Source organism: Diabrotica virgifera, chromosome 4 (genome assembly GCF_917563875.1).
Source record: "Diabrotica virgifera virgifera chromosome 4, PGI_DIABVI_V3a".
Lineage (NCBI taxonomy): Eukaryota > Metazoa > Arthropoda > Insecta > Coleoptera > Chrysomelidae > Diabrotica > Diabrotica virgifera.
The window spans coordinates 91154398-91182281 of record NC_065446.1 but is presented as its reverse complement, the minus strand read 5'-3'; the positions used below and the strand labels follow the sequence as shown (position 1 = coordinate 91182281).

The following is a 27884-nucleotide window of genomic DNA, read 5'->3' as shown; positions in this document are numbered from 1 at the left end:
CGTAATTTGAGAAAAATTTTCAAATATTTTTTTTATCTTTAGAAGGATGTACAAGTAATAATTGCATATTATAACATAGTTTTTAACTCCAAACAACTTTTTATAATAACACTTTTCAATATTGTGAAAAATAAAGATACTTTAATCTTGATCGAACTTCATATTTTTTGACATACCTCGTATAATATAGATTTGATATCTAATAAAAATAAATAAATACAAAATAAACAGTTTTCCTTGAAAATAGTGAACTGTAATTTAACATTACATTAACATAAATAAATAAAATTTGTTTATCTGACATTTCAATTTTATGTTAACGTTTAGTTGCGTCAAACGAAAACAAAGTAGAGTTGACGTTTCTATGTCGGAAGAAAATAACAATTTAAAGGAGGCTTGTGACGTCACAATGACGAGTTTGAGGTCGGATATCTCGAAGATGGTTAGAGATAGCGAAATTCGGTTTTCAGATTTGGATGCAGAAGACAAAACTACATAGGAATCCATCGCTAGGTGGCCTCTAGATATTTCAGGAGCGGCAACGCAATAACACACACACTTTTGCGAATTTATAAAATATAAAAACGAAAAGGTTTCGTTGAAAAAAGAAGAATGTATGTAATTTATTTAATTTAAAATACATTTTACTGCTGTTAGAAAACAGAAATAAAAGTTTATTGCACAAATAAACATTGATTTTTGCTTAAATTCAATGTTCAAGCTGTCAAGAGGCAGATGGGTGGCAGCTTGAACATTGAATTTAAGTGAAAAGTAATGTTTATTTGTTCAATAAACATTTATTTTTGTTTTCTGACAGCAGTAGAATGTATTTTGAATTAAATAAATTACATACATTCTTCCTTTTGTGCCAATTAATTTAATTAAATTTTTTTTGACACCCTGTATAATTAATCATGTTTTTTTTTTGAAAAATGGTTTTGGCAGAGCCAATTAGCCAGACTTGTTTGTGATTGATTGCAGATTCATAGTCATAAATTTCTTATAAACATAAGTACATTCTACAATATTATTTTTATAGATACATTGGTACATTGTGTAGCTTTTTTTATTTTGTTTTTTTTTTTAATTATTTTACTGTTTTTTAATATATATTTTAATTTGTGCGAAACACTTTTTTTTACTTCTTTTTTTTATTCTTTTTTTATTTTTGTTTCTATTTTTTTTTCTTTTTTTTTATTTATTATTTTTTTGTTATTATTTTATTATGTGTTTTTTTATATATTATTTTTTTTTATTTTTTCAAACCACATTAACAAATTATGCCTATTATATTACGTTTACAACTTGTATTTACATAATTTAACATGTTTATAAATGAGATGAAGAATTTCCATATCATTTGTAAATATTAAAGTATTAAGGTTTATTGGGAAAAACATTTTAAATCTTTTAATTCCTTATAAAGGTCGTTTATGTTATTTATGTTTAAATGACATTCTAATATGACATGTGTTAGATCTCCGATTTTGCCACAAGTACAATTGGGAGTATCTGACAAGCCGATTCTATGCATGTAATATGGCGTAAGAGCATGATTGGCTCTCAGCCGATTAATGGTTTTTATAAAATGTCTGTTATATTCTGTGTAAAACCATCTTTTTGAGAATATCCTAGGGTTACACTGAGCAAAATTTGAGCCAGTATTACATTCTCTGTAATGCAATTGCCAATTATTTAAGTTTTTGTCTGCTAAAAGTATCAATATCTGAAGCTGGAATTAAATTTTTGTTTATTTTTTCTCCGATCACATGAGCTGATTTAGCAAAATTGTCAATTATTTCATTGCCTTTTATAAATCATGTTAATGTTTATATTACTGGGAATTTAATCACCTTTCAAATGAGCTAGCACTCGACCCCTATTCCCATTTAAAAAAATAGTCGAAGACGTCATCACGCCCAAATGGATGACGTCACTAGTACGATATATATGTCAAAAAATCATAATTAAATAATCGAATAACTTTTGTATTTTACATTTTTTTCTAATTCTGTAAATAAAGCAGTCCAAATATAGTGAATAACCCTGTACAGTAATATTTTTAATGTCATTTTATGTGCTATTAGATTGAAAACTTAGTCTTTTTATTTCTTGATAATACAAAAAATTCTTCTAATTTAATTTTGTCTGTCTCATTCATATTGACAATTCACACATACATACGAGGTGCGTTCCTTGGACGACTTTAGGGGAGGATAGTTTATTCGATCAAACGAACTAAGAGGCTATCCACTGCAAGTTACTCAAAAGGGTATTCGAAAATATATTGTGCTATTTTACCACGATTTATTGTTCTTGGTCCTTTTCTACTATTACATAAATCGCATTTCTTACAAAAATATTCTACATCTTGGCGACAATTGATCCAGGAAAATCTGTCTCGAACATAAGTGTTCTTTTGACACCAAAATATCCTCCAGTAAGTTTGCTATGAAGTTCTTGCAACAGACTTTTAATGTGTGATTTTGCCTGTACTAATTGTTTAACTGTACGTGCTCCACAGGACTTTCCCAGTTCCGATATAATAGACCATTGGAAAGATACAGATATTCCCATTGAGCCCAGTACGCCTTTGTAGTTCCACTACATTTGGTTACTTTCTGCCAAATAGGCCTTCTTCAATTTTATGCCATTCTCATTGTGACTTTGAAGCCATTATTTTTCTTTTGTTTGACTCTTTTAAAGTCTTTCCAGGAAAGTTTGATCAGTATCTTCTTCCTGTTTAACTGTGGTCTCCTGAATATTTATTTCCTCGGTCACATTTTCTTTTTCTTTAAGCTGACACTGGCTTTGAACCTGGAATTCTTTCAAAGCATCTTGCAATTCTTGTAATCATTTATAATTTAATATATTTGGCTCCCTCACCGATTTCTCACATTTTTATTCCAGATCGGTGGAATTCTCCATTTTTATTCCTGTGTCGTTTTTGCATTATTTCGAGTTATCTTACATTCCTCTTGCAAAATTGACACCTGTTCTCTTAACTTTTCTATTTAATTTTAACTAATCGCTAGCTGCTCCTTCAAATGAGCAACTTCAGATTCCAGAGTATCTGTTTTCCTTTCTGTGGTCAGTTGTGGGAAATCAATATCTTAGAAAACTATATCTCCTACTATTTCTAGTGGGACTTTATAGCGGACTGCTGATTGTCGATGTAGGCAACCTTCTTGCCTCATTATTTGATTCTTCTCTCCTTGACCGGGATCAGCTTCTGCAATGATTTTATAAATGTTTCGTCAATTCTTTCGTAATCAAAACATGTTCTGTTTTCTTTGCGGGTTTTTTGTTGAAGATTTCGCAGTATGCTTAAAATTTGGGCTAAAATAGGCTGATGGTTATCTGCTGTAGTGTCTTCCTCATTTTCTCGAAATCTTATTTCTTTTAATTTTGGGCAAGATGTGAACATATTTTTCGCCGCTTCATACTCCTAGGCTGTGATTAGTGCTCCAATTATAGCCCAGTAAATGAACGGGAAATTCAGCGATACCTTGTAATTTTCAGGGGCAACTCCGAATTGCATGAAAATTTGGATTTAGGTTCTACTTACCCTCCACTTCAAAGTTGAAATTGTGCCGTTGGTTGCTTTTACTTGGGGGGTGACATTTACCCCTTCTAGGGGGTGAAAAAACATACGTTCAAGGTAGTACCGAAAATGGATAAATTTACTGATTTTAAGCAACTTTTGTTCTATAGAGTTTTTTACGTAAGAATACTTTTCGAGTAATTTACCATTGAAAATGTTGATTTTTCGACAAAAAAAACTACGTTTTCAGACGGTTTTTCGCAAATAACTCAAAAAGTAAATATTTTATCGAAAAAAATATCCCTAGCAAAAGTGTAGCTTATAAAAAAACCCCAAAAAAAATGGTGTATCAGTAAAGTCTATCAATCAAATAAAAACAAAGTTGTAGCTCATGAAAAATACGTTCTTATTCGTCTAATTCCAAATCGAATATTTCAAGGTGAAATCACCGAAAAATTAAGCACTTTTCGGGAAAAACCCATTTAAACTTTTTTAAAGTGTTTATAAAAAGCTTTGTTTTAATTGTTAACAAAAGTTTTAGCATTAAAAATAAGCGAGTTACGCTCAAAATAAAGTTGGCCCTCTTTTTTTTTTGTAAAAAATCATGAAAATCTCGCCGTATTTAGCTCCCCAAATAAAATTAATCGCTACCGCTTTACAAACAATTTACTTACCTATCTATTTTTGATATGATCTGTCAGTCTCACCGGTTTAAAGTGTTTATTTTTGAAAGGGTTATAATTGAGAAAGCTTGAATGGGTCACTAATGACGAGTGTATGCAAATTTTGAACAGCCATATCGTAACCAATTTTTGTCTTACGGAGAAACAAAATGAAAGTAGCATATTTATAATAGCAAAACCTACATTTTTACAAAACGTAGTATCACTAATACTTTTTAAGTTATTTTGAAAAAATGAAATTTTTCAAAAATGTTTAGAAATTTTTTTTTACTATAAAAGCAAATGTTTTCAAAAATAATCACTTCAAACCAATCAAACTTACAGATCATATAAACAATACACATAGAGCTAAAATATATGGTAAAGCCAAACGATTAATTTCATTTAGGGTGCTAAATAGAGGGAGGCTTTCACGATTTTTTTACAAAAAAAAGGGCCAAATTTTTTTTGCAGTGTAACTCGTTTATTTTTGATGCTGTAAACTTTTGTAAAAAACAAGTAATAAGCTTTTTTCGATACTTTAAAAATGTTAAAAAGGTTTTCCCGAAAAACGCTTCTTTCTTCGGTGATTTGGCGTTGAATTATTCGAGTTGGAATTAAACGAATAAGAACGTATTTTTCATGAGCTACAACTTTGCTTCTACTCAATTTGTAGACTTTACTGGTACACCATTTTTTTCATCTTTTTTTATAGGCTACACTTTTACTAAAAATATTTTTTTCGATAAAATATTTTTTTTTGAGTTATTTGGGAATAACGGTCTGAAAACGTAGTTTTTTGTCGAAAAGTCAACATTTTAAATCGCGAATAACTCGAAAAGTATTGACCTACGTAAAAAACATTATAGAACAAAAGGTGCTTAAAATAAGTCAATTTATCCATTTCCGGCCTTATTTTATACACGTGTTTTTCACCCCCCGAGAAGGGGTAAATGTCACCTCCCAAGTAAAAGCAACCAACGGCACAAATTCAACTTTGAAGTGGAGGGTAAGTAGAACCTAAATCCAAATTTTCATGCAATTCGGAGTTGCCCCTGGAAATTACACTCCAAAACGGTCATTTATTGGGCTATTAGCGTTTGTGATTGAATCGGAGAGATTGTTGCACTTTATGTGGTCCATCTAAAAATGCCTATATACCAATTTCTTCCAGAAAATATTTAGGTGCCATATGCAATAAACTTTTATTATCGGCTTCAAATTCTTACAGGTTTTCGTTATGTTTTTGATATTGAACTTTCAGTTGACGTTGGAAAAGCGGCTTTAGATGCTCTTTATATGATGCTCTCTTTATCTTGTGCCTATAGCTTGAATCAGAGAGGTGTAATTGGGTGCATCCTGGGAAAAAAATTGCAAGACGGTTCCCCTGCCTGTGCGCGAAGAGATAGTACCAGAGAAGCTGGTACCTGCAGCTTCGAATTGAAAATGATAAGTTTTCCATGCTGTTTGTCCATCGAATGTAAGCGGTTTTAAAATTTTGCTAGCTCCAATTATGCCTGGTTTAACTATGAAAGATGATGAGGCTGTACATGTCCGTATACACTGTCTTTCCTGTATTTTTTCTATGGTGGTGGTGTTTCTGCCCTTGATCCATGATTCAATATGATTATGTAATTACATTAATTAAGTAAATACATACAATTATAAGAAATATAATTTTAGAAGACCAAGGCATAAAGTAGTATATATGTTCTCTTATTTTGGAACGAACTTTAATTATGATTAAATAACTATACGAAACTATAAAGAAAATACATAATTAGTATATATTGAGAAGCTTACAGTTTGGTACTCCTTTATCTCCTCTGTTACAATTCATGTTAAAAATTCTTATACCAGTACAAACTTTAACCATTGTGGATAGTTCTTCCTGTCTAACCACATAAGGTTTGTTAACAAATTCTTTCAGTTCGTCATTGGTTAACACGCTGCTAACGACAACTTTGTTGTGTTTATATATCTTAAAAAACAAAAATGGATTTACTAACACTTTTTAACAAATTTTCTCTACCAAATTTGATATGTATGAATTAAAAATAACAAGTTCTTTTAAAATCCGCAAAAATATATAGGGTGTCCCATTTAAATTAAATAAGTTAGGGGTATTTTCGGTGAAACCGGAAGTGGAATAGTAACAAAAAATATGGCAATAGATGCCTTCTGCGTCACTGTACTTGCATGCAAAGTTTCATAAATAATGTTCTTTTCGTTTCAAAGATACTTGCTTGGTTCCATACTTTATCCCAACCCAGTATGATCTGCATTTCACACATTAAAATTAGAAAAATTAGAGATAGTCAGGAAAAACTAGAGGCAGAAAAAATTGGAGGGAGTCAGACAAAATTGGAGAAAGTAAAAAAAAGTTGAGTGGAGTCAGTTAAATCACTAATTGTATATAAATATATCTTGGATAATATAATAATACTCCGGTCAACATACACATCCGAGGTTACAAAAATTACCATCAAGCTGAAAATTGGCAGGATTGTTCATAATACCATCATAAATGAAATCTAAAAAGTCCTCATAAATCCGAACCGAGCTAAAAAATTTACGCGGGGTCAAAGGACACCAAATATAGTTTTTAGCGATTTTCAGCAAAACGTTTTATCAGTCGGAGAGATAGAAGCGGATTTTGTGCGTGATAAGTAAATATGGAAAAACTATACGGGGATATGTTGAATTAGTTGTGTACATGATTTTCACCAACAGCCGGAAACCAGAGTGGGGGCCGAGGGTAGTTATAAGGGGTCAAATTCGCGGTTTTTATTATTTTTTTTTGTGACGCTCATGATCGAGCTAGTGCACCAAAATTTGGGAATAAGTAGGTCATGACGTAACTAAGTAAAATCTCCAGGAGTGGAACGCTGCGTGGCCGACAAAGGGGTGGAGCAGGGGTGAACATAAAAAAATGTAAGGGCTTTTTTGCGACGTTCGTGATTGAGATACTGCACCAAAATTTGGGAATAAGTAGACTATGGCATAACTAGGTAATATCCCCAGAGGCGGAAACCAGAGTGGCGAACGAGGGTAGTTATAAGGGGTAATATTCGCGGTTTTTATTATTTTTTTTTGTGGCGCTCATGATGGAGATAGTGCACCAAAATTTGGGAGTAAGTAGGTCATGACGTAACTAAGTAAAATCTCCAGGGGCGGAACGCTGCTTGGGGTACAAAGGGGTGGTAGGCAGGGGTGAGTATAAAAATATATGGGGGTTTTTTTGCCGTCTGTGATCGAGATAGTGCACCAAAGTTTGGGAAGAAGTAGATCTTGACATTTCTAAGTAAAATCTCCAGGGGCGGAAGGCTGCGTGGGGGACAAATGTTGTGCCAGGTCACAAAAAAAAATAATACACACTGCGACTTTGACCCCTTAAAACTACCCTCATCCCTAACTCTGGTTTCCGACTCTGGGGATTTTACTTAGATAAGTCAAGGTCTATTTATTTCCAAATTTTGGTGCACCATGTCAATCTAGAACGTCGCAAAAAACCCCTTATATTTTTTATATTCACACCTACCCCCAGCCCTTTATCGGCCACGCAGCGTTCCACCCCTGGAGATTATACTTATTTACCAGATGACCTACTTATTCCCAAATTTTGGTGCACTATCTCGATCATGAGCGTCACAAAAAAAAAATAATAAAAAACGGGATTTTGACCCCTTATAACTACCTTCCTCCCCCACACTGGTGTCCGGCTCTGGGGATTTTACTTACTTATGTCATGGTCTACTTATACCCAAATTTTGGTGCACTATCTCAATCACGAACGTCGCAAAAAGCCCCTTATGTTTTTTATATTCACCCCTACCCCACCCCTTTGTCGGCCACGCAGTGTTGCGCCCCTAGAGATTTTACTTAGGTACGTCATGACCTACTTATTCCCAAATTTTGGTGCACTATGTCGATCATGAGCTTCATAAAAAAAATAATAAAAACCGCGACTTTGACCCCTTATAACTACCCTCGGCCCCCACTCTGGTTTCCGGCCGTTGGTGAAAGTTATGTACACAACTAATTCAACATATCCACGTATAGTTTTTCCATATTACTTATCACGCCCAAAATCCGCTCCCGTCTCTTAGACTATTAGTTCTAACAAAAGATGTAGAATGGGTAATTATCTATAAAAAATATCTGATTACTTTTTTCCTAAGAGCCACCGTTTTTGAGATACAACGATTCAAAAAGTTGATATCGTCATAATCGTGTACTTGGCACGTTTTTAACGTGGTTTCCCCAGTAGGCCTATTCCACGGATCTGTTATGATTCTGTTCAATTTGAAGCCATTGAATAATTGATATTGGCAAGGGTTAAAAATGATAAAAGTTATAAAAAGCGGTATAAATTAAAAAAAAAGAGATATTTATCCAACTTGTTCATAATTTTCTAATATTCTGCTTCCTCTTCTCCTTGTTCTTCTTCTTCTTCACCTTCTAGTTCATCTTCTTCTTCTTCTTCTTCTTGTTCTTCTTCTTCTTCTTCTTCTTCTTCTTCTTCTTCTTCTTCTTCTTCTTGTTCATCCTGGGTGTGCAAGCAAATTACCCCAATAATGACAAATCGCATGGCTCCTCGATAAAATCAAATGAATCCTCAATTGTTGGTGATTTAACATTGGAGCACGGCCAGTTTTGACAATTAGTGCATGCTACCGAACAAAACAATCCAACTTTTTGCAACCACATTTAGCGCTATATCTCTTTTTATAGTTGCAAAAAATTGTGTTCAGGAGTTTTTCCGGCGCAGGTGGGAGTAAAGTTTGAATTGGTTCTAATGAACTGTCGACTAATTTCCATCCCCAGTCTTTTGGATCTAGCTGATAATCAAGCCACACTTGAACTTGGTAATGTACCCGAAAAAGATGTTGATGAGCAGCCGCTGAGGTGGGAAGAAGACAAGATAACTGCACTTGTTTTTTATTTCGAGTATTTTTAAAGAAACATGCATATCGAAACTTATCTAAGCACGTAGTTTTTTTAGTCGCTCCATGCATAGCGAGAAGAAAGCTAATTCCGTTGGAAATAACTTCTTGTGGAGTTGAATTAGTTTTTTTTTAAACTTCAGCACATTCAAATAATCTTGTTTTTCAAACATTTTAAAATCAGTCGTTTTACCCCTCCTGAAAAATGCCAATGTCGTATCATAGCCAGTTATTGCGTGTAAAAATAGTAAGTTTTTTCGATTGGAGTTCGAGCAGTGAGTAACACGAGCAAGTCTACATCTTCACCTACAAGAATAGTTGTATTTGTTAAATTGAATTGCTCTATGGCTGTTTCAATTATCATTACGTCATCTACCTGAAGGATTTCCCCACCCAGGAAGATTACGGTGTAATTTGCATAATAGTAAACAAACTAAATCTGCATAAAGTTTATTGTATATTGAAATATTCATTAGTACTTAGCAATAAACATTTTGCCTAGAAAGTTGGCATTCATTATTATGTTCAAACCCTTCTGAGAAAAGAATAGGTAGGGTGATTAGATTAGCCGACGTACCGATAGAACGTGTTTATTCCGACAAAACCCATCATTGAATAAGACGCATAAGTAAGAAGAATTATTATAAGTTAATACTTTGTCATATCAAATTACTATTTTTGTTGGGAATAGGCCGTAAAATTGAAATACATTCTTATTATTTTCGCGTTAAATTCACTTTGTAAAGATTATTTTGTTGGCACTGTAATATAATACAGCTTATACATTGCATACCTCGGTAGACCGCATGCTATATAGTAGAAACATTAAATATATTTATAATATCTTATATTATTATGTGTATAATAAGTTAAGTTGACCGATAGAATATTATGTTTACTTGTATTACAGCTTCAGTGACACGTGGTGTACTAATACATTATAATATTATGACGATTAGAACCTTTTAACTATTTAAATCGTTGTATCTTAAAAACGGTGGCTCTTACGAAAAAAGTATTAAGCTATTTTTTATAGGTAATTAAGTCTATATTTTTTGTTAGAACCAATTTTATGATAAAACTTACCGTTTCGCTGAAAATCGTCAAAAACCATATTTGGTGACCTTTGACCCCGCGTAAATTTTTTAGCTCGGGTCGGATTTATAAGGACTTTTTAGATTTCATTTATGATGTTATTTTGAACAACCCTGCCAATTTTCGGCTTGATGGTAATTATTGTAACCTCACTCCTATTTTTGAGTCTAACTAGACCGGTCTATAATGTAAAATATATACAGCTATGAGCCCCCTAATAACCGACAAAATAACGCAAAAGATGGAAAACATAATACATTGTGAAATAAAAAGGGATGAAACTAGTAGAGGTGGAAATTATCGATATAAACGTATAAATTAACATTACATTACATAGTTTCCCACCTTTAGACGTCTGTGACAGTTGTTATACTCCTTCGATATGTCTTAAAGGTGGGTAACTATGTAACGTAATGTTAATTTATAGGTTTATATCGTTAATTTCCACCTCTACTAGTTTCATCTCTATTTATTTCACAATGTATTATGTTTTCCATCTTTTGCGTTATTTTGCCGGTTATTAACGCGCTCATCACTGTCTAAAAATTTATAAATCAAAGAATTACATTACATTAATACATTAAAGGGGAACTAACTTCCTATACCTCCTTCCCACGGTCTGCGATTCTACGGATCATCACGCACTGCCGACGACCACGGACGGCAGCGCACCACAGACCCATGGTCCGTGAAGCGTTAGGATTAACATCAGGCTGGCTTCCCACGATCCGCAATATCGGGGACGGACGCGGACCAGCTCACACCGACGCACCCTGTGAAATGTCCCGTCTGTGGTAGCACATACACGTCTGTGCTGGTGCGTGATATCCGTCAAGAGTCGGTAAGATCAAAGATGTGTCCGTGTTTTAAAAGACGGCAAGTCAGAAGTTGTTCATTCGCTGATACGAGTAGTTTTCTGTGGTGTTGCTAAAGTTTGTTGTAGTTGTTTTTATGAGTTTTTTTGCTAAAAACATGGAATGGAAGAGCGAACTTATTTTTGATTTTTTAAATCTGTCCCACTTTTTGTAATTCTGCAGCGTCAGCGCATAACAGGAACGATATATACACTGCATGGAACCGTATAAAGAATAAATTAAAGGATAGTACTATTTAGATTAAAGAGTTTAAAAAAGAAGCGAGTTAAATGGTTAAATCAAACAATGTACAGACGGACCTACACAAACTGTCACGGACCATGGGAAGAGCTCTGTCTGCGGTGCGTTGCCGTTCGTTTTCGTCGGCTGTGCGTGATGATCCGTAGAATCGCAGACCGTGGGAAGGAGGTATAACTATTTATTCCTTGTGTAAACTGTGAATGTTACCGCAGATAAACTTATAAGTTTGTAATCATCACATTCGACATTGGTCTCTTCTTTTATATATGGTCAACAATATAAACACCAGCCATGTTTTTTCATCTTACCTCACCCACTGACAATTTCTGGTTTAATTTCATCAGCACCACGAACAGTAGGAACCATCGATGGAAATAAAAATAAAAATCGAGAAGGCAAGATCATCTTCCGTCAAAAAAAAAAAATACAAGTCACGATATAAAATTGGAATAAAGATAGTTTACTAAAATCCTACGTATTCTCGTAGAGATTCCACTGTCACTCTACACTAAAATCCACTGTAGAGACTCGAAGCATGTGGTGCTATAGACACATGTTGAGGAAATTCTGGATAGATAAAAAGCACTTCCGACCATACTGCCAGGTAAGGTACATGGAAAAAGAGGTCTAGGAAGAAAAATATTTTCATAACCTATTAACCTACGAAAATGATTTAACTTGGCCAATACCGGACTTTTTATGGGAGCAGTCAATAAAGCCAAAATAACCATGTTAGTGTTCAACATCCGTAATGGATAGGCACCATAAGAAGAAGAAATGAACACATTTGTATATTCTATATTACGATGTATAAAATTGCATATTAGTCGAATGAGAAATATGCTAATTTGAAAATAATTAACATAAGGATAATTAGAAATATTTTTTATATCGAGTACTTTACTTACTTTACGTTATACAGTGATGAGCGCGCTAATAACCGGCAAAATAACGCAAAAGATGGAAACATATTAAGGCCATCGGTACATAACTCGTAAATATTTTACGGCTATCCCTACTTTTTCTGTCTTTACACGGCAAATTACGTGTAGTAAAATTCACACGGGCAAAATAACGCAAAAGATGGAAACATATTAAGGCCATCGGTACATAATTCGTAAATATTTTACGGCTATCCCTACTTTTTCTGTTTTTACACTGCAAATTACGTGTAGTAAAATTCACACGGGTATGGATATGTAAACATTACTAATTAGAATGTCATTCTACTTGAAAATGTCATCATTAACTTAAAGAGATGGCTTTTGAATGTTCTTGGATAACTGTTATTTGCATAATTGCAAATTATTAATTCAGTTAATAAATGTGATAATTTTTTCACTAACTATGTATTTAGTGATTGTAATAATTTATATGTACAACAAAAACTAATACTCAGTCGAGAAAATAGGAAAAGTGTTAAAGTGATTTTTTAATAATATATTGTTACTATGGAACGCTTATTTTTGACCATCTTGAACAACAAAATACTTGGATCACAGAATATAATATTATCCTGATGTATTCTCTACTTGAATCTTCCACAAATAATACACACTAAATAACTTTTTATTAAGTTCATGTCTTAAATCAATTATTTATCAAATACACTAAATATATCAATATTATTTAATCAACAACTCAAAATATTCCCGATGCCATGCCAAATATTTAAAATTGTCACTGATTGTCACTAGTCTAGGCGCCAAATAGAGGTCACCGTGTCCTTTTCAATTCTGATGGACAAACTCTACTGTTTCTTATGGATTTTTGGCTGCTGATTACGAATCTCGAGGGTGGATTTCATTCCGATTGGTAAAAAAATTGTTATAAATAATTTAATTGTTTATAAATTGTTTATAAGGCCCTGGCTCATAAACTAAAAGAGATAAAAAAGAATGTTTCAAATAAAATTTGTTCGTTAATAAAAAACGAAGAAAAAACGTTTACTAAACTTAAATCCAACAATTAGAACTAAAGATATTGTAAAATTAGTGCAAAATGCAAATTGCAAATTGCAAAATAAGTATTTTTCAAAGCTTTATTGATCGTAACTCGGCTTCTACGCATGCAAATGAGCCTTAGAAGATCTCATTTTAAAGATTCATTAATAGGCTTCCAAACAGTGTTTATTAAATTACTTGAATTTCATTTGTTTTAAAGTTATACCCATTTGAAGTAATACTTTTCTTAAAAAATTGTACATTAATTTGTTTATAAGGGTTTCAAGCAAATTTAAGCTATAAACATTTATACTTTAATTAACAATAATGATAGAAGAACTTAAAAGGAAAATTTTGAGCTTACGAAAATGTTTGTAAGTTTATTTTTCGCCAAGATATCGATATTTTAATAGTGCGCTCTGAGGCGCAAGGTCGGCTCACCGCGTAAAGGTTCACGCGCTAACTTCTCGATGCAAATTATAATTTCTATGTATATATACGTTATCTTCATGTTTCATTTTTGATGATCCTAATAAAATTTTATCATATAATTCTTATAATTAAATCATCATACTGTACCTTGTATCACCTTTCAGTCTATTTTCTTTGTCTTCTATTTTTTGTACTAAATGAGAAAAAAAAACATTAAAAACTAATATTTCAGAAATAGAACTAAAAAGTAAGTTGATATTATTTATTAATATGTACTATTTTTAAAAACTTTTTGTTTCATGCATCTGAATCGAGATATACAGGGAATCTCAGATTTTTTACATCTGCATAAGTTCTTAGAGCAATCTTTACAGTTACATGGTGGTACTAAGTCTGTTCTTGTAGGCAGTAAAACTAAAACTTTATGGGGCTTCAGAGTCTAATTATCTATATGATATAGATATAAAGTTATATCTATAAAGCTATATCATAAAGTTATCCAGTGGATAGTGGATAGTATCCATATAAAGTGGATCTAGTTCTTTTGCAGCATCATCAAGACACGTCAATTGTGTGTATGCCGCCACAACATAAATGCTCGTTTTATATGCAATGATGATGGATGATTTTTATATGGATATCACATATTGGCTCATTTGCATGCGTAGAAGCCGAGTTACGATCGATAAAGAGTCGAAAACTACTTGATGTTGCGCCTCATAGCGCGCCATTAAAATATCGATATCTTTACCAAAAATAAACTTACGAACATTTTCTTAAGCTCAAATTATTTCTTGTGAGTTCTTCTATCAGTATTGATAATTAAAGTATAAATGTTTACAGCTCAAATTTACTTGAAACCCTTATAAACAAATTAATGTACAATTTTTTTAAGAAAATTATAACTTCAAGCGGGTATAACTTTAAAACAAATACAGATAAAGTAATTTATCAAACGTTTTTTGGAAGCCTATTAATAAAGATTTAAAATGAGACCTTCTAAGGCTCATTTGCATGCGTAGAAGCCGAGTTACAATCAATAAAGCCTCGAAAAATACTTATTTCGCAATTTGAAATTTGCATTGTGCACTAATTTTACAATATCTTGAGTCATAATTGTTGGATTTAAGTTTAGTAAACGTTTTTTTCTTCGTATTTTATTAACGAACAAATTTTATTTGAAACATTATTTTTTATCTCTTTTAGTTTATGAGCCAGAGCCTTATAAACAATTTATAAACAATTAAATTGTTTATAACAATTTTTTGACCACTCAGATCGAAATCCACCCTCGAAATTCGTAATCAGCAGCCAAAAATCCATAGAAAACCGTTTAGTTTTTCCATCAGAATTGAAAAGGACACGGTTACTCCTCTGGCGCCTAGCTACACTGTCTGACTGACAATATGCGAATATTCTATTCGACTGAGTGCGTTGTGAGACAAAGATAGATTTGAAAAATATTACCACGGACATTGTGTTCATTTTTTTAGAATCCTGAAAAAACCAATAAATATTTCTGAAAAATTTAAACGCAGAATGAACGACTAATTTATTACCGAGGGCCGAAAGTCCCTTAGAATAAACAAAAGTTTATTTTGAATGAGATATTTGAAATTAAAAATCACAGTAAATTTTCTCTTGGTTGTTCATTCCTGTAACTTATTAAAATAAACATTATAGAAGTTCTCAGGGACTTTCGGTCCCTCGCTAATAACGTAATCTTTCATTTTGCGTTTAAATTTTTCAAAAATACTTATTAGTTTTCTCAGGATTCGAAAAAAATGAATCCCCATTTGAATAGCATTGCAGCCGTAAATACGTACCCATCCCCTTAAGTTGTGTGATAAAAAAAAATGAAACTAGTAGAGTTGGGAAATTTAGCGATAAAAACCTATGAAGTTACATTATATTTATCGTCTCCCATCTTTAGACGTATCGGACGAGTTTGGCAACTGCCACTGTGACAGTGGCAATTTTAGTTGACATACTCCTCTGACACGTCTAAAGGTGGGAAACAATAAATATAATGTAAATTTATAGGTTTTTATCGCCAAATTTCCCAACTCTACTAGTTTAATTTCTTTTTATCTCACAACTTAATATGTCTTCCATCTTTTGCGTTATTTTGCCGGTTATTAGCGCGCTCATCACTGTATAAACGCTAAAATAGTTCCAAGTAACTACAAAAATGATATGATTAGTGAAAATGACACTTAAAAAAATTATCTGTGCCGTGAAATGCAATGGTACAGTTCGTCAGTGGTTCGTCAAGGGGATACATTTTCCACATATAGCTCTGGTTAAAAATTTGAGAGATAGTGGGATAAATAGGTCCGGAATTCTTTTCTACAAGGAACACCAATGCCTGGCGTATGCTGATGATGTGGTTCCCATTGCAAGAAGTGGATAAGAACTGGCACGCACTGCAAAAAGACTATTTCGGGATAGCGCTAAGATTCGACTGAACGTGAATATAAATAAATCCAAGTACATGAAAATTGCGAGGAAAAAAGAAAGAAATAGCATGATGCACTTTAAGTTAGAGGTGGAGGATGAATCAGATGGAGGTAATAGATGCGCTGGAACTATGAACAAAATAATTAAGGATAAAGAAATGTGGCGGCTAGCTGCAATTACTATATTTTAATTGCTAATTTTAATTATTAACTTTTCTCCTTAAACGAAATAATACTCTGATAATACGTTTCATTTAAAATTCACATTTGTTCCGCTCGTAATATACGAAACTATATGTATAAAATTAATGGCCTTTTCAGTTCCTACCTAAATCCTCTTTCAGTTTAAAAATACCAGATCTAATTTCCCATTTAGAATAGTTGTTTACCAGATCTAATAAATTACATTAGCCAGCCTCTTTATGTCAATAAATCAGTTTTAAATGCATTCGAACCTTCAACTTCTTAAACCACATGTGACAACATAATTGTTTTTTGTTCAGTTCAGTCACCAGTCACAAGCCAGCGGTCGTCGGAAAAGGTCAATAACACACCCTCTCCAGATATAAACAAAGCACGCTCTTTTACAGAAATAAATATATTATTGACAGTTGTTTTACATTTTATTTACTTTTATTTTATTTGTTTCCGTGGACAATAAGTTATTACACGCATCCAACCACAACCACCGAACAGAAATATCGCGTAATACAAAAATAAGAGTATGCAAAACGATAATTAGACCCACAATGCTATATGGGGCCGAGACATGGACTATGAATAAAACCATACATAATAGATTGGAAGTCTAGGAGAGAAAGATACTTCGCAGAATATTTGGCGGAAAAGTAGTTGAGGGTGAATGGAGAAGACGAACGAACGAAGAAGTGTACCAACTGGTTGCTAACCGGCCGATATCAAAAATAGTGAGAAAACGCAGACTAGAATGGCTCAGTCATCTAGAAAGAATGCAGGAGGGCAGACAAGTCAAGAAAGCTTGAAAAGGAAGAAGATAAAAAAAAATCATGCGAAACAAAACCAAATTGAGAAATCGAGAAGGTCTAGTTTATATCAACGATGACCTATCAAATAGCGACAGAATTGTACAGAAACGTGTCAGACAAAAAGCGCAAGATCTAAGAAAGGAAGGGAGAAAAGTGAAAGTAGGGTATAAGAAAATATATGTCGATCATGAAATATGGCGCTGGGATGAAAAGAACCAAACGTTGGTGGTAAAGACCAAAGCAAAAAACTACGCAACAGCAATGAAAGGAAACAAATGACGCAGTAAAATGCAAAGAAGAGGATTACGAACTATGGAAATAAAACAAATCAAGACAACAATAAAAAAGAAAAGCCGAAAAATGACAAGATACAGTTTGCAACAGAGATAAATGAGACGGAAACGACGCAGGCAATGGACAAGGCAATAAGTAAAAATAACAAAAAGAAAACTAAAGTCAACTTGGGTACATAGAATGTAAGAGGCACATACGAAACAGGAAAACTCAAAGAATTAATTAGGGAAATTAAAAGATATAATGTAGAAATAATAGCTTTACAAGAGACAAAACAATTGGAGACAGAAATAGTAGAAATAGAAGACGTGGTATTTTTTAAAAGCGGGGGAGAAACCAGAAGGTTAGGAACATGTTTTATAATACAGCGAAAATGGAAGGAAAGAGTAATGGCATTCCAACCAATATCAGATAGATTATGCACAATGATATTAAAAGGGGACAAACGAAACATAAGTATAATAAATGTACACGCACCGATTGAAGATGCCACAGAAGAAGAAAAAGATGAATTCTACGAGCAATTGGAAAGAGAATATGATAAATTACCAGGGTTTGACATCAAAATAATAATGGGAGACTGCAACGCCAAAGTTGGAAGAGAGAATATATACGAGCACGTAATAGGGAAATATAGTAAGCATGAGGTGTCGAACGATAATGGCCAAAGAATAATAGGCCTTGCAGCAGAAAGGCAAATGGTGATAATTACGCCGAAAAGCTATATATAAAGGAACGTGGATTTCCCCTGATAAAAAGACAGTAAATCATATAGACCATATTTTAATAGAGAAGAAACATGCAAACAATGTAATAAATGAAAAGAGTATGAGAGGAGCGGACTGTAATTCAGACCACTACTTGGTGAGAGCAGAATACAAAATCGAGCATAACATAAAGAAAAACAATAAAACAAAAGAAAAAATTGGAAAACAATTCAACATAGGACTACTAAAAGATAACAACACACAGAAGAAGTATGAACAGGGAATAACCAACAGACTAATCAGAGAACAAGAAACGTCAAACCCAGACAAACAATGGGAAAATATAAAAGAACCAATCTTGAACACAAGTAAAGCCATCCTAGCGAAAACCAAAAGAAAACACAAAACAAAAGATTGGTATGATGAAGAATGTCAAGAAGTAGCAGAAGCAATAAGAAAGGTAAGACTCAAAAATCTTACAAATGACGAAGAAAGCACTAGAGAAGAATACAGAGAATTAAGAAAAATCATGAAAAGAAAATGTAGAAGCAAAAAGAGAAAATACAACGAGAACAAACTGAAAGAAATAGAAGAAAAATTTCAAAAAAAAAAAAGAAATAAGATCATTCTACCAGGAAGCAAAAAAAATGGAAAGAGGATATCAAAAAAACAACCCATATATGAGACATGATAAAGGGATGTTGCTAAATGAGCCGGAAAAAATAATGGGAAACTGGGAAAACTATTTCACAGAACTGCTAAATAAGAGCGAAGTACAAAAGGAAACAAACCATGAAATTGAAGATGATCAGATACCAATAGAAATACCCACAGAACAAGAAATAAAGAACGAAATAAAGAGCTTGAAAAATAACAAAAGCCCAGGAATAACAGAAATATAGGCCGAAATGATAAAATCAGGAGGGAAAAGACTACAGAAAGAGATACATGACCTGATAAAAAGAATATGGGAAGTAGAAAAAATGCCAGAAGAGTGGACCATAGCAAGGATATGCCCTAAATAAAAAAGGTGATAGAATGCTATGCGAAAACTACAGAGGCATCGCACTAGTAGAAATAGTTTACAAAATCTTGGCACAAAGTATAAGAAAAAGGCTAAGTCAATATTCGGAAAAAATACTGGGAGAATACCAGGCACGTTTTAGAAACAACAGATCAACGTCTGACCAAATATTTGCCTTAAAAGAAATACAGACTACCTGTTACGAACATAAAACAGTACTATATGCTTTGTTCATAGACTTTAAGCAGGCTTACGACACAGTAAACAGACAGCAGATCTACGAACTGATGAAATAATTGGGGATACCAAGTAAAATTGTCAAGATGGTAAAGATGACTATGGAAAACACAACAAACGAAATCGCTTGGAAAGGGTATACATCCAAAAAGTTTGAAACCAAGGAAGGATTACGACAAGGAGACCCACTATCAACAACGGCATTCAATCTAACATTGGAAGGAATAATCAGGAAAAGCAGAATAAACATGCAAGAAACGATATTTAAAAACGGCCACCAATGCATAGCATTTGCAGATGATCTGACTCTATTAGCCTAACAAGCAAAAAAGAACTACAAAAGTTAATGAAAAACATAATAACAGAAGCCAAAAAATTCGGACTTAAAATAAATGAAGAAAAGACAAAGTATATGATAATGGCAGAGATCCAAAAAGAAAAAGAGAATAACATCATAGTACAAATAGATGGAGAAAAAACATACTCGTTCAAAAGAGCCAAAGAAATTATTTACCTGGGAGCCAAAATAGATGGAAATGGTCATGAAGAAGGGGAGATAAAGGCAAGAATAGCTAAAGGAAATAAAAAATATGGAGCATTACGCACATTATTGAAATCCAAATACGTATCAAGAAAAACAAAAATAAGAATTTATAAGACTGTTATCAGACCTACACTAACAGACGCTTGCGATACATGGGTGCTCAAAAAGTCAGAAACAGACCTTTTAGAAAGATGGGAGAGAAAAATGCAAAGAGCAATATATGGAGGTGTGAAAATAGAAGGTCAGTGGACAAGAAGAACCAATAAAGAATTGAAAGAACTATATCAAGAGCCAACGATCACGACGACGATCAAAGCACAGAGAATACGATACTTGGGGCACATCGAGAGAATGGGAAGTAAACGAATGCCAAAAATGGTACTCTCACGAAGACCAATACAAAAGAGGAGGAAAGGCAGGCCAAGGAAAAGATGGAAGGACAATGTGTATGAAGACTTGAAGAATAGTAACATTGAGAGATGGAAAGAACTAGCATTGGACAGAAGGAGATGGAGAGAGGTGGTGAAGGAGTGTATAAAAAGACTGAAGTGTAATTAAATAAAATTTATAAGTTTTATAAGTTACGTAAGTTATATTAAGTTATTTATTATATTATTTATGTAATCAGATTTAGCCCTAGGCCTACAAGGCCTGTTGCGCTTAATAAATATAGACAAGTGAAGAATATTAGTTGGAGAGCACCTGAGGGCAAAAAAGAGAGGAAGACCAAGAATGACATGGAGAGATGCAGTAATGGAAGACGTCAGTGAGTTGGGAATCAGAGATGGGAAGCTGACAGATAAGAACAGAAAATGATGGAAATTATCCATCCATCAATGGGCCTAAAAGTCCTGTTAACGCCATATAGACATACTTACTTCTGGTATTGTTGGATCTCCCATTCCAGAAAACAGTACAAAATACACTACGACTTGATGAAATAAGTTAGAGAGATCCGTATCGGTCCTACGTCGTTCTAAAATTGCCACCCTAAGGGGGCCTAGACGTTCTGCCAAATTTTCTCGTCTTTGGTTAGCTATTTCATGTTTCCGCTTAAACGTTTGAGAAAATGAATGTTGTATTTTAATAGCCACTATGTCGGGTTCTTTATCACGTTGGAATTGATTGACAACGAATCTTATAAACTTTTGAATTTTTTCTCTTGCAAGCAGAACTTTACCTTCAACTTGCCAATTTGGATCGTGAAGCAGTAGTTTTACCTGTAAATCAAAGCTGCATATTAGTAATCCATTAATATATTAGCTACATATCATATCTAGATAATTATTAAAGACCGGATTATATGTTTTTTGCATGTCGATAACCATCAAAGATACAATCAAACACTTCAGGATGTGGACGAATTATGATAATTAAAGGCGTTTGACACTAATTTAATTTTACATATTTAGAATATTTTCGGTTTCTTTAACATATTTTGATGGTTTAAACATATTTTCGACCGTTTGACATATTTTGGCATATTTTTAACATATTTTGGCATATTTTTAACATATTTTGGCATATTTTGACATATTTTTGGCTGTAAACAGCTTGACACAGTTAACCATGTAACAATGGTTAGGTTTATAAATGATGCATTCATGAACTTTTTCCTTCCCGACATTGTTCCAGCTAACAAAATCTTGCTTATGGTTTCCGATGCTGCGTCATACATGGTCAAATCTGGCCAACAACAACAACTAATATATACCAATTTAATTCATGTGACGTATTTGGCGCATGGTTTAGACAGAGTGGCGAAAGAAATTCGAAATTCATTTCCTACATGTAATAGTTTAATTAGCAACGTGAAGAAAATGTTTTTAAAATCGCCTTTAAGGATTCAGATATATAAAGAAAAATTACCAAATACTCCTTTGCCACCGGAGCCTATAATCACAAGTTGGGGAACATATTTAAAAGCTGCCTGTTTTTATGCGGAACATTTTCTCCCTATAAAAGAACTAATTTTATGTTTTGAAGAAACAAATATTGGTGCGATTTCAAAATGCAAATCAATTTTAGAAAACAGATCACTGCACAATTAGCTTTGTTTTGTTAAATCGAATTATGAATTTGTTTATAAAACCATCCTCAATCTTGAAACTGAATCGTTTCCACTACAAGAGTCTCTTAATTTAATTCAAAAATTTAAGGAAAAGGCCGAAGAAGTTTCTGGAAAAATTGGACAATCAATAAATAAAAAATGGATTGAAACTATACAGAAAAATAGTGATTTAAAATTATTATTACAGGAAGCAAACCAAATTATTTGTGGCGATTTTGATGTCAATACCAATTTAAATGCGGAGATTGTTAAGGTTATAAAATTTGCATCAATCACATCAGTTGATGTTGAACAAAGATTTTCAACTCACAAATTACTACTAACGGATAGGCGACATAATTTTACTATTGAAAATATTTAAAAACATTTGATTGTGAATTGTTTTTATAAGAAGGAATAAAATGTAAAAACGTAAGTAATAGTAATACAATAGATACTAGATAGGTATACATTCGTATATTTAGGTTAATTTTGTCAATATATGTACTTACCGTTATTTATTAAAACTTTTATACATTTTTTAATACACATTTTCTTGTTACTTTAAAATGTTTTTCACATATTCCACATATTTGGAACATATTTTAAACTTTTAGGGAATATTTTCAACATATTTTACTCATATTTCAGACATATATATGCACATATTTCAGTCAAAACAGGAACATATAATCCGGTCTTTAATAATTATTCATCATGAGACAACTGATAGAAAAGAACAAAGAGAAAAATGTTGAAACATATAATGACTTTTATCGACTTGGAGAGAGCATACGATATCGTGCTCAGGAAACAACTGTGGAAAGTAATGAGAAGGATGCAGGTTAAAGAGAAATGGGTGGAATATAACACAAAGACTGTATAAAGAAAAACAGGTGCAAATAAAGTTAGGCAATGAAATAATAAAAACAATAATTGCAACAAAAGGCCTCAAATAGGGATGTAATCTATAACCTACACTTTTTAACATATACAATGTACATTGATCAGGCTTTGAAAAGATAGTGTAGAAAATGTGCATATAATTTGCATAACATATATGATATATGAATATATGATAAGGAAATTAAAGGAAGAGTGTGAGCTATAAGGACTCAAGATAAGTATGTGTAAGATTGACTATTTATGTACTGGATAATAGCTCCAAGGTTCCAGATTTGAACTTAGTTTAGAAGAGACTATTACGAGTTGTAAGACTTTTAAGTATTTAGGGTCAATGATAAGGCAAGGTGGTACTTGTATGAAAGATATAGAAATGACAATGGCAAGGGGAAAACAAGCCACAAAAGCACTACACGAAGTGATTTGGAACAACACTAACCAAAGAAAACAAAAAAAAAAGATCTTTCAGAGCATGGTGCTGAATATTACCCTATATGGACCGGAAGTATGACCAATGGTAACAACAACACGTAGTAATTTACGAACAGTTAAATTGGAATTTATGAGAAGATGTCTACAAATCACCATAGAGGGTAGAATAAGAACAGAGTAAATATGAAACAGAATGGAAGTAGAACGCTCAATTATTACAAAATAGTTGGAAAACAGAGCCGTGCAATGCTACGGGTATGTACAAAGAATGTCATAACGTAGGTGGCCGAAAAGAATATTGGACCAACCGGGAAGACGTCGATGCTATGAGATGGAAAACTTACATAGGAAATGCTATGGTAGATGGAGACCTCAGAGAAGGTGACTGAGGAAAGAGAAAAAGAAGAAGCTACACATCGTAGTAACTATGACCGCATATAATCTACTAATCTCAGTTGACAAATAAAATCCCGAAAAAGTAAACTGCAACACTATATTTTCAGATAATCAACCCCGGTAGAAAGGTTAGACCCTACTATCGGGAAAATGGCAGCTCCAGGACCATCTACTTCAAATCCTTTTTGTGTAATCTAACCTAACTCAACAATGTAACGACACGTCCGAGTATGAAAACAGCCAAATTCTAAAAGAAGAAAGAAAAGGAAAAAGAAAGACTAAAAGCGAAAAAATCAGTTAAGAGGTTTGGGGTAAGAAACAGTAGCAAAAGAAACATATCCACTTCAAGTGAATCGAGTATCGATATTTTGTTAGATAAGTAGTTAGAGGATGCTATTTCTATAGATGCCTTTATACAGTGCGCTGGAATAAGTGTTACCCCCCCCCCCCTCCCCCTTATTAACTTCTTAACTTCTTTATTTTTAGCACATAAGCGAAAAGCTCGGACAGGTCGATTTTTAAAATAACCATAGTATATTATAGCATCAATGTTTCGAACTTTGCGCGATCCCTCTTCAGGTGACAGGCATAACTTTGACTTTTTTAAATGGGAAAGTACATCATGTGATACCTCATTTAAAAGCTTTTGAAATGCTGATTACAAAAATGTATAATACTTTCACTCCTATTTGAGGGCGTAGGCGTAAAATTTCGGTCGAATTATTTTTAAACGCATTCATTTTTTTCAATTCTGAGAAAACTAATAAGTATTTTAATAAAATTTAAACGCAGAATGAAAGATTAGATTATTGCGGAGGGCTGAACGTCCCTTGGACTAAACAAAAGTTTCTTTTGAGTGATATATTTCAAATTAAAAATCAGACTACATTTTCTCTTTTTTTCACTCCTGTGACATTAAAATGAACATTATAGAATAGAAGTTCTTAGGGACTCTAGACCCTCGATAATACTGTAATATTTCATTCTGCGTTTAAATTTTTCAAAAATACTTATTAGTTTTCTCAGGATTCAGAAAAAAAATGAATGCATTTAAAAATAATTTGACCGAAATTTTGCGCCTACGCTCTCAAATAGGATTAAAATATTATACATTTTTGTAATCAGTATTTCAAAAGCTTTTAAATGAGGTATCACATGATGTACTTTCCCAGTTAAAAAACCTCCTGACGGGTCACGGATCGACGGTCACCTGAAGACGGATCGCGTAAAGTTCGAAACATTGATGCTATAATATACTATTAATATTTTAAAAATCGACCTGTCCGAGCGTTTTGCTTATGTGCTAAAAATAGATAAGTTAATAAGGGGGGTAACACTTATTCCAGCGCACTGTATATGTAAGATTTGTGGTTTCTAAGAAACTAGAAATTTATTACATAGGAAAGATCATTTGCCTACAAGATGCTGATTTTGTAGTTAAATTCTTACAAAAAAAGCAAATAAGTTTTCTATTTCCTCATATGGGTGATATTTCAGTTATAGAAAAAAAAGATATTGCAGCAGTGTTACCGACCCCGATCAGTAAAGGGACTTCAAGAACTTAGAATGTTATATGTCAAGTAGTGATGAGCGAGACTTGTCTTGGTCTTGCGGTCTTGGTCTTGGTCTTGCAGCAAGACCAAGACCAAGACCAAGACCAAGACCGCCTTTTGGTTGCAAGACCAAGACCAAGACCAAGCTTGCAAGAACAAGACCAAGACCAAGACCGAACCTTGCAAGACCACGCAAGACCAAGACCAACCTGCAAGACTCTTGCACTTTTTTGAGAAAAATTGGTTTTTATTATTTAACTTTATTTTTTTAGTTCAATAATATATATTGACATTGTAAGAAACTTTAAACAATATCGAATTTTTAAAATACATAATATTTTGGTTATATTTTTAAGTCGTTTTGATTAAGTCAAACGGTTTGCATTTTCTCAACCTTCAAAGTGTCCAGAAGGCAAGTTTTCAAACGGCGACAGTTCAAGGACAATTGAAATTACTTGTAAGACAAAAAAATGTAATTATAGATAGGGTAATCCATTAAAAAAAAATGCAATTAAAAACGGTTTTTATGTACCAGTAGTTTTCGCTTTTTTGTCTAATAAAAATACCGACACTTATTTCAATTTTTTCGCATAATCGAGGAAAAATGTAGGTCGTTAAATTTAAAATTAATTCAAAAAATATCATAATAGATTTTGAAAAGGGATTCACAATGCTGTGAAAGCATTGTAACCTGAATAAAAAATAACTGGTTGTCGATTGTAATGTGTCAAGCTTGGTATCGCAAAAACCAAAGCTTAGGTTCAGTTTCTGAATATAATGACAAAAATTCCGATACTGGGAAATTTTTAAAATTATTTTTTGGATTAATTTTTTACAATCAACGAAAGTTGGAAGTTGAATTATTTGTGAAAATCCCGGATGACAAACGCGTATAGAATTTTACTGATTTCATAGTTGAAAACTATTTGGAAGAATCTAGGTTTTCCCCAGAAAGGGCCAGTACTACAAATAGTATGTGCCGCACTTGAAATGCATGCGCATCATTTCCGTGTGTTTTAAATTCTAGTTTTTCCTACCCACATCCGAATATTTTCAACTTTTTAAATGTCATAATGGGTATTCAATCCAAAAATATGTGAAAATAAAAAGTGCGAATAACTCGTGTTACGAGAGCAATGTAGTTTAAATAAAATTAAAGAACTGTAAGATAACAAATTACAGAATTAAGCGTTTATAACTCCCCATTAGGTTTAGTTATTATGTTATAGTATTAGGTCTATAAATAAATATGGTAAATATGTAAGTATTTACTAAAAAGTATGTTTTAGTTAGTTTATAAAAAAAGTTAATTATATTAAATAATGATTAAATAGAGTAAGAAATATTTGATTTTTGTGTTCTCTTAAAAAAATTTAATTTATGTTCTTAAATTTGACCCTCGTAGGATAATTACTACAGTGTTCGAGTGAAAGGAGCAGATCATTATCTGTTAACAACTATAAACCGTTTATCCCTTTTCGTAAAATCCGTGAATTGAAGGTCCCCGATCATTTGTGGCACCTTTAAGAAGCTCTTTTTCTTTAACATTTTATTAAAATACAGGGGCAATAAACAGTAATCCAGACTCAAGACGTGGTCTGAAGGCAGGCGGCAGGTATCGACAGCATGCAAAACACAACGTGACACAAACGAAGGCCGGCAATTGCAACAAGGGTTGTAAATGCAGGTTTTTTCCTACTGATAAACATTGCCATTATAAAAATATACTCTAATCTCTTTATATAGAGAGAAATAATTAGATCATTAGGTGAATGTATAATGTTAAAATTGGTATCCGTTTGAAACTACATTCTACATTCTGTTAAAATTTTAAAGCAAAAAATATAGTTTCATTCTTCACATCTTTATTTATTTCAATGTATATTTTATTCGAAAGTGTTTGGTTCAAATTATTACTACCAAAAAAGCAAGACCAGCAAGACTCTTGCAGCAAGACCAAGACCAAGAACAAGACCGGATAGTGCAAGACCAAGACCAAGACCAAGACTGCCTTTTAACTGCAAGACCAAGACCAAGACCAAGACTGCCTTTTAACTGCAAGACCAAGACCAAGACCAAGCTTGCAAGAACAAGACCAAGACCAAGACTAGCCTGGTCTTGGTCTTGTTCTTGTTTTGCTCATCACTAATGTCAAGTTTTCATATTTGAACGTGAGATAAATTTTTAAGCCTTGTTGCACTAACAAATCTTATGCATGGTTGCACTAACAAATCTTAAGCTCTAGCTTAGCCCAGCTCAATTTATAGATAGGGCCGCTTTAAATCTCACTTACGTTTTTTTTTATTTAACCTCTTAATTTATTTACAATCTGTAAAACAAGTTACAATAAGTAAATGTTGTGACCACTAGTGTATGACTTGGAGAAAATGATTCATTAATCATTTTCTTTACAAATATTTTACATAGATATAAAATTGTTTGTCTCTGGGAATTACGGCACATATAACTAAAATCGCGATGGTAAATCACTAGGTGTATTTCATCTCCGTCTCCGTCTGACTGGTTGTCTTATCAGGTTTCTGG

The 27884-nt window shown here is 33.0% G+C and overlaps 2 protein-coding genes across 3 annotated transcripts in view; one reads left to right on the top strand and one right to left on the bottom strand.

Annotated features, from left to right (window-relative positions):
• Positions 1-27884, top strand: part of LOC114337611 (uncharacterized) — a 1328959-nt gene that overhangs the window by 132401 nt on the left and 1168674 nt on the right. The gene's annotated exons all lie outside the window — the stretch shown is intronic.
• Positions 1-27884, bottom strand: part of LOC114327231 (cilia- and flagella-associated protein 206) — a 102091-nt gene that overhangs the window by 72534 nt on the left and 1673 nt on the right. The window contains exons 2-3 of the mRNA XM_028275777.2: positions 20885-21226; positions 6010-6187 (exon numbers count right to left, since the gene is read on the bottom strand). Coding sequence (XP_028131578.1) covers positions 6010-6187; positions 20885-21226 — 520 coding nt within the window. The remainder of the gene's footprint in view (positions 1-6009; positions 6188-20884; positions 21227-27884) is intronic.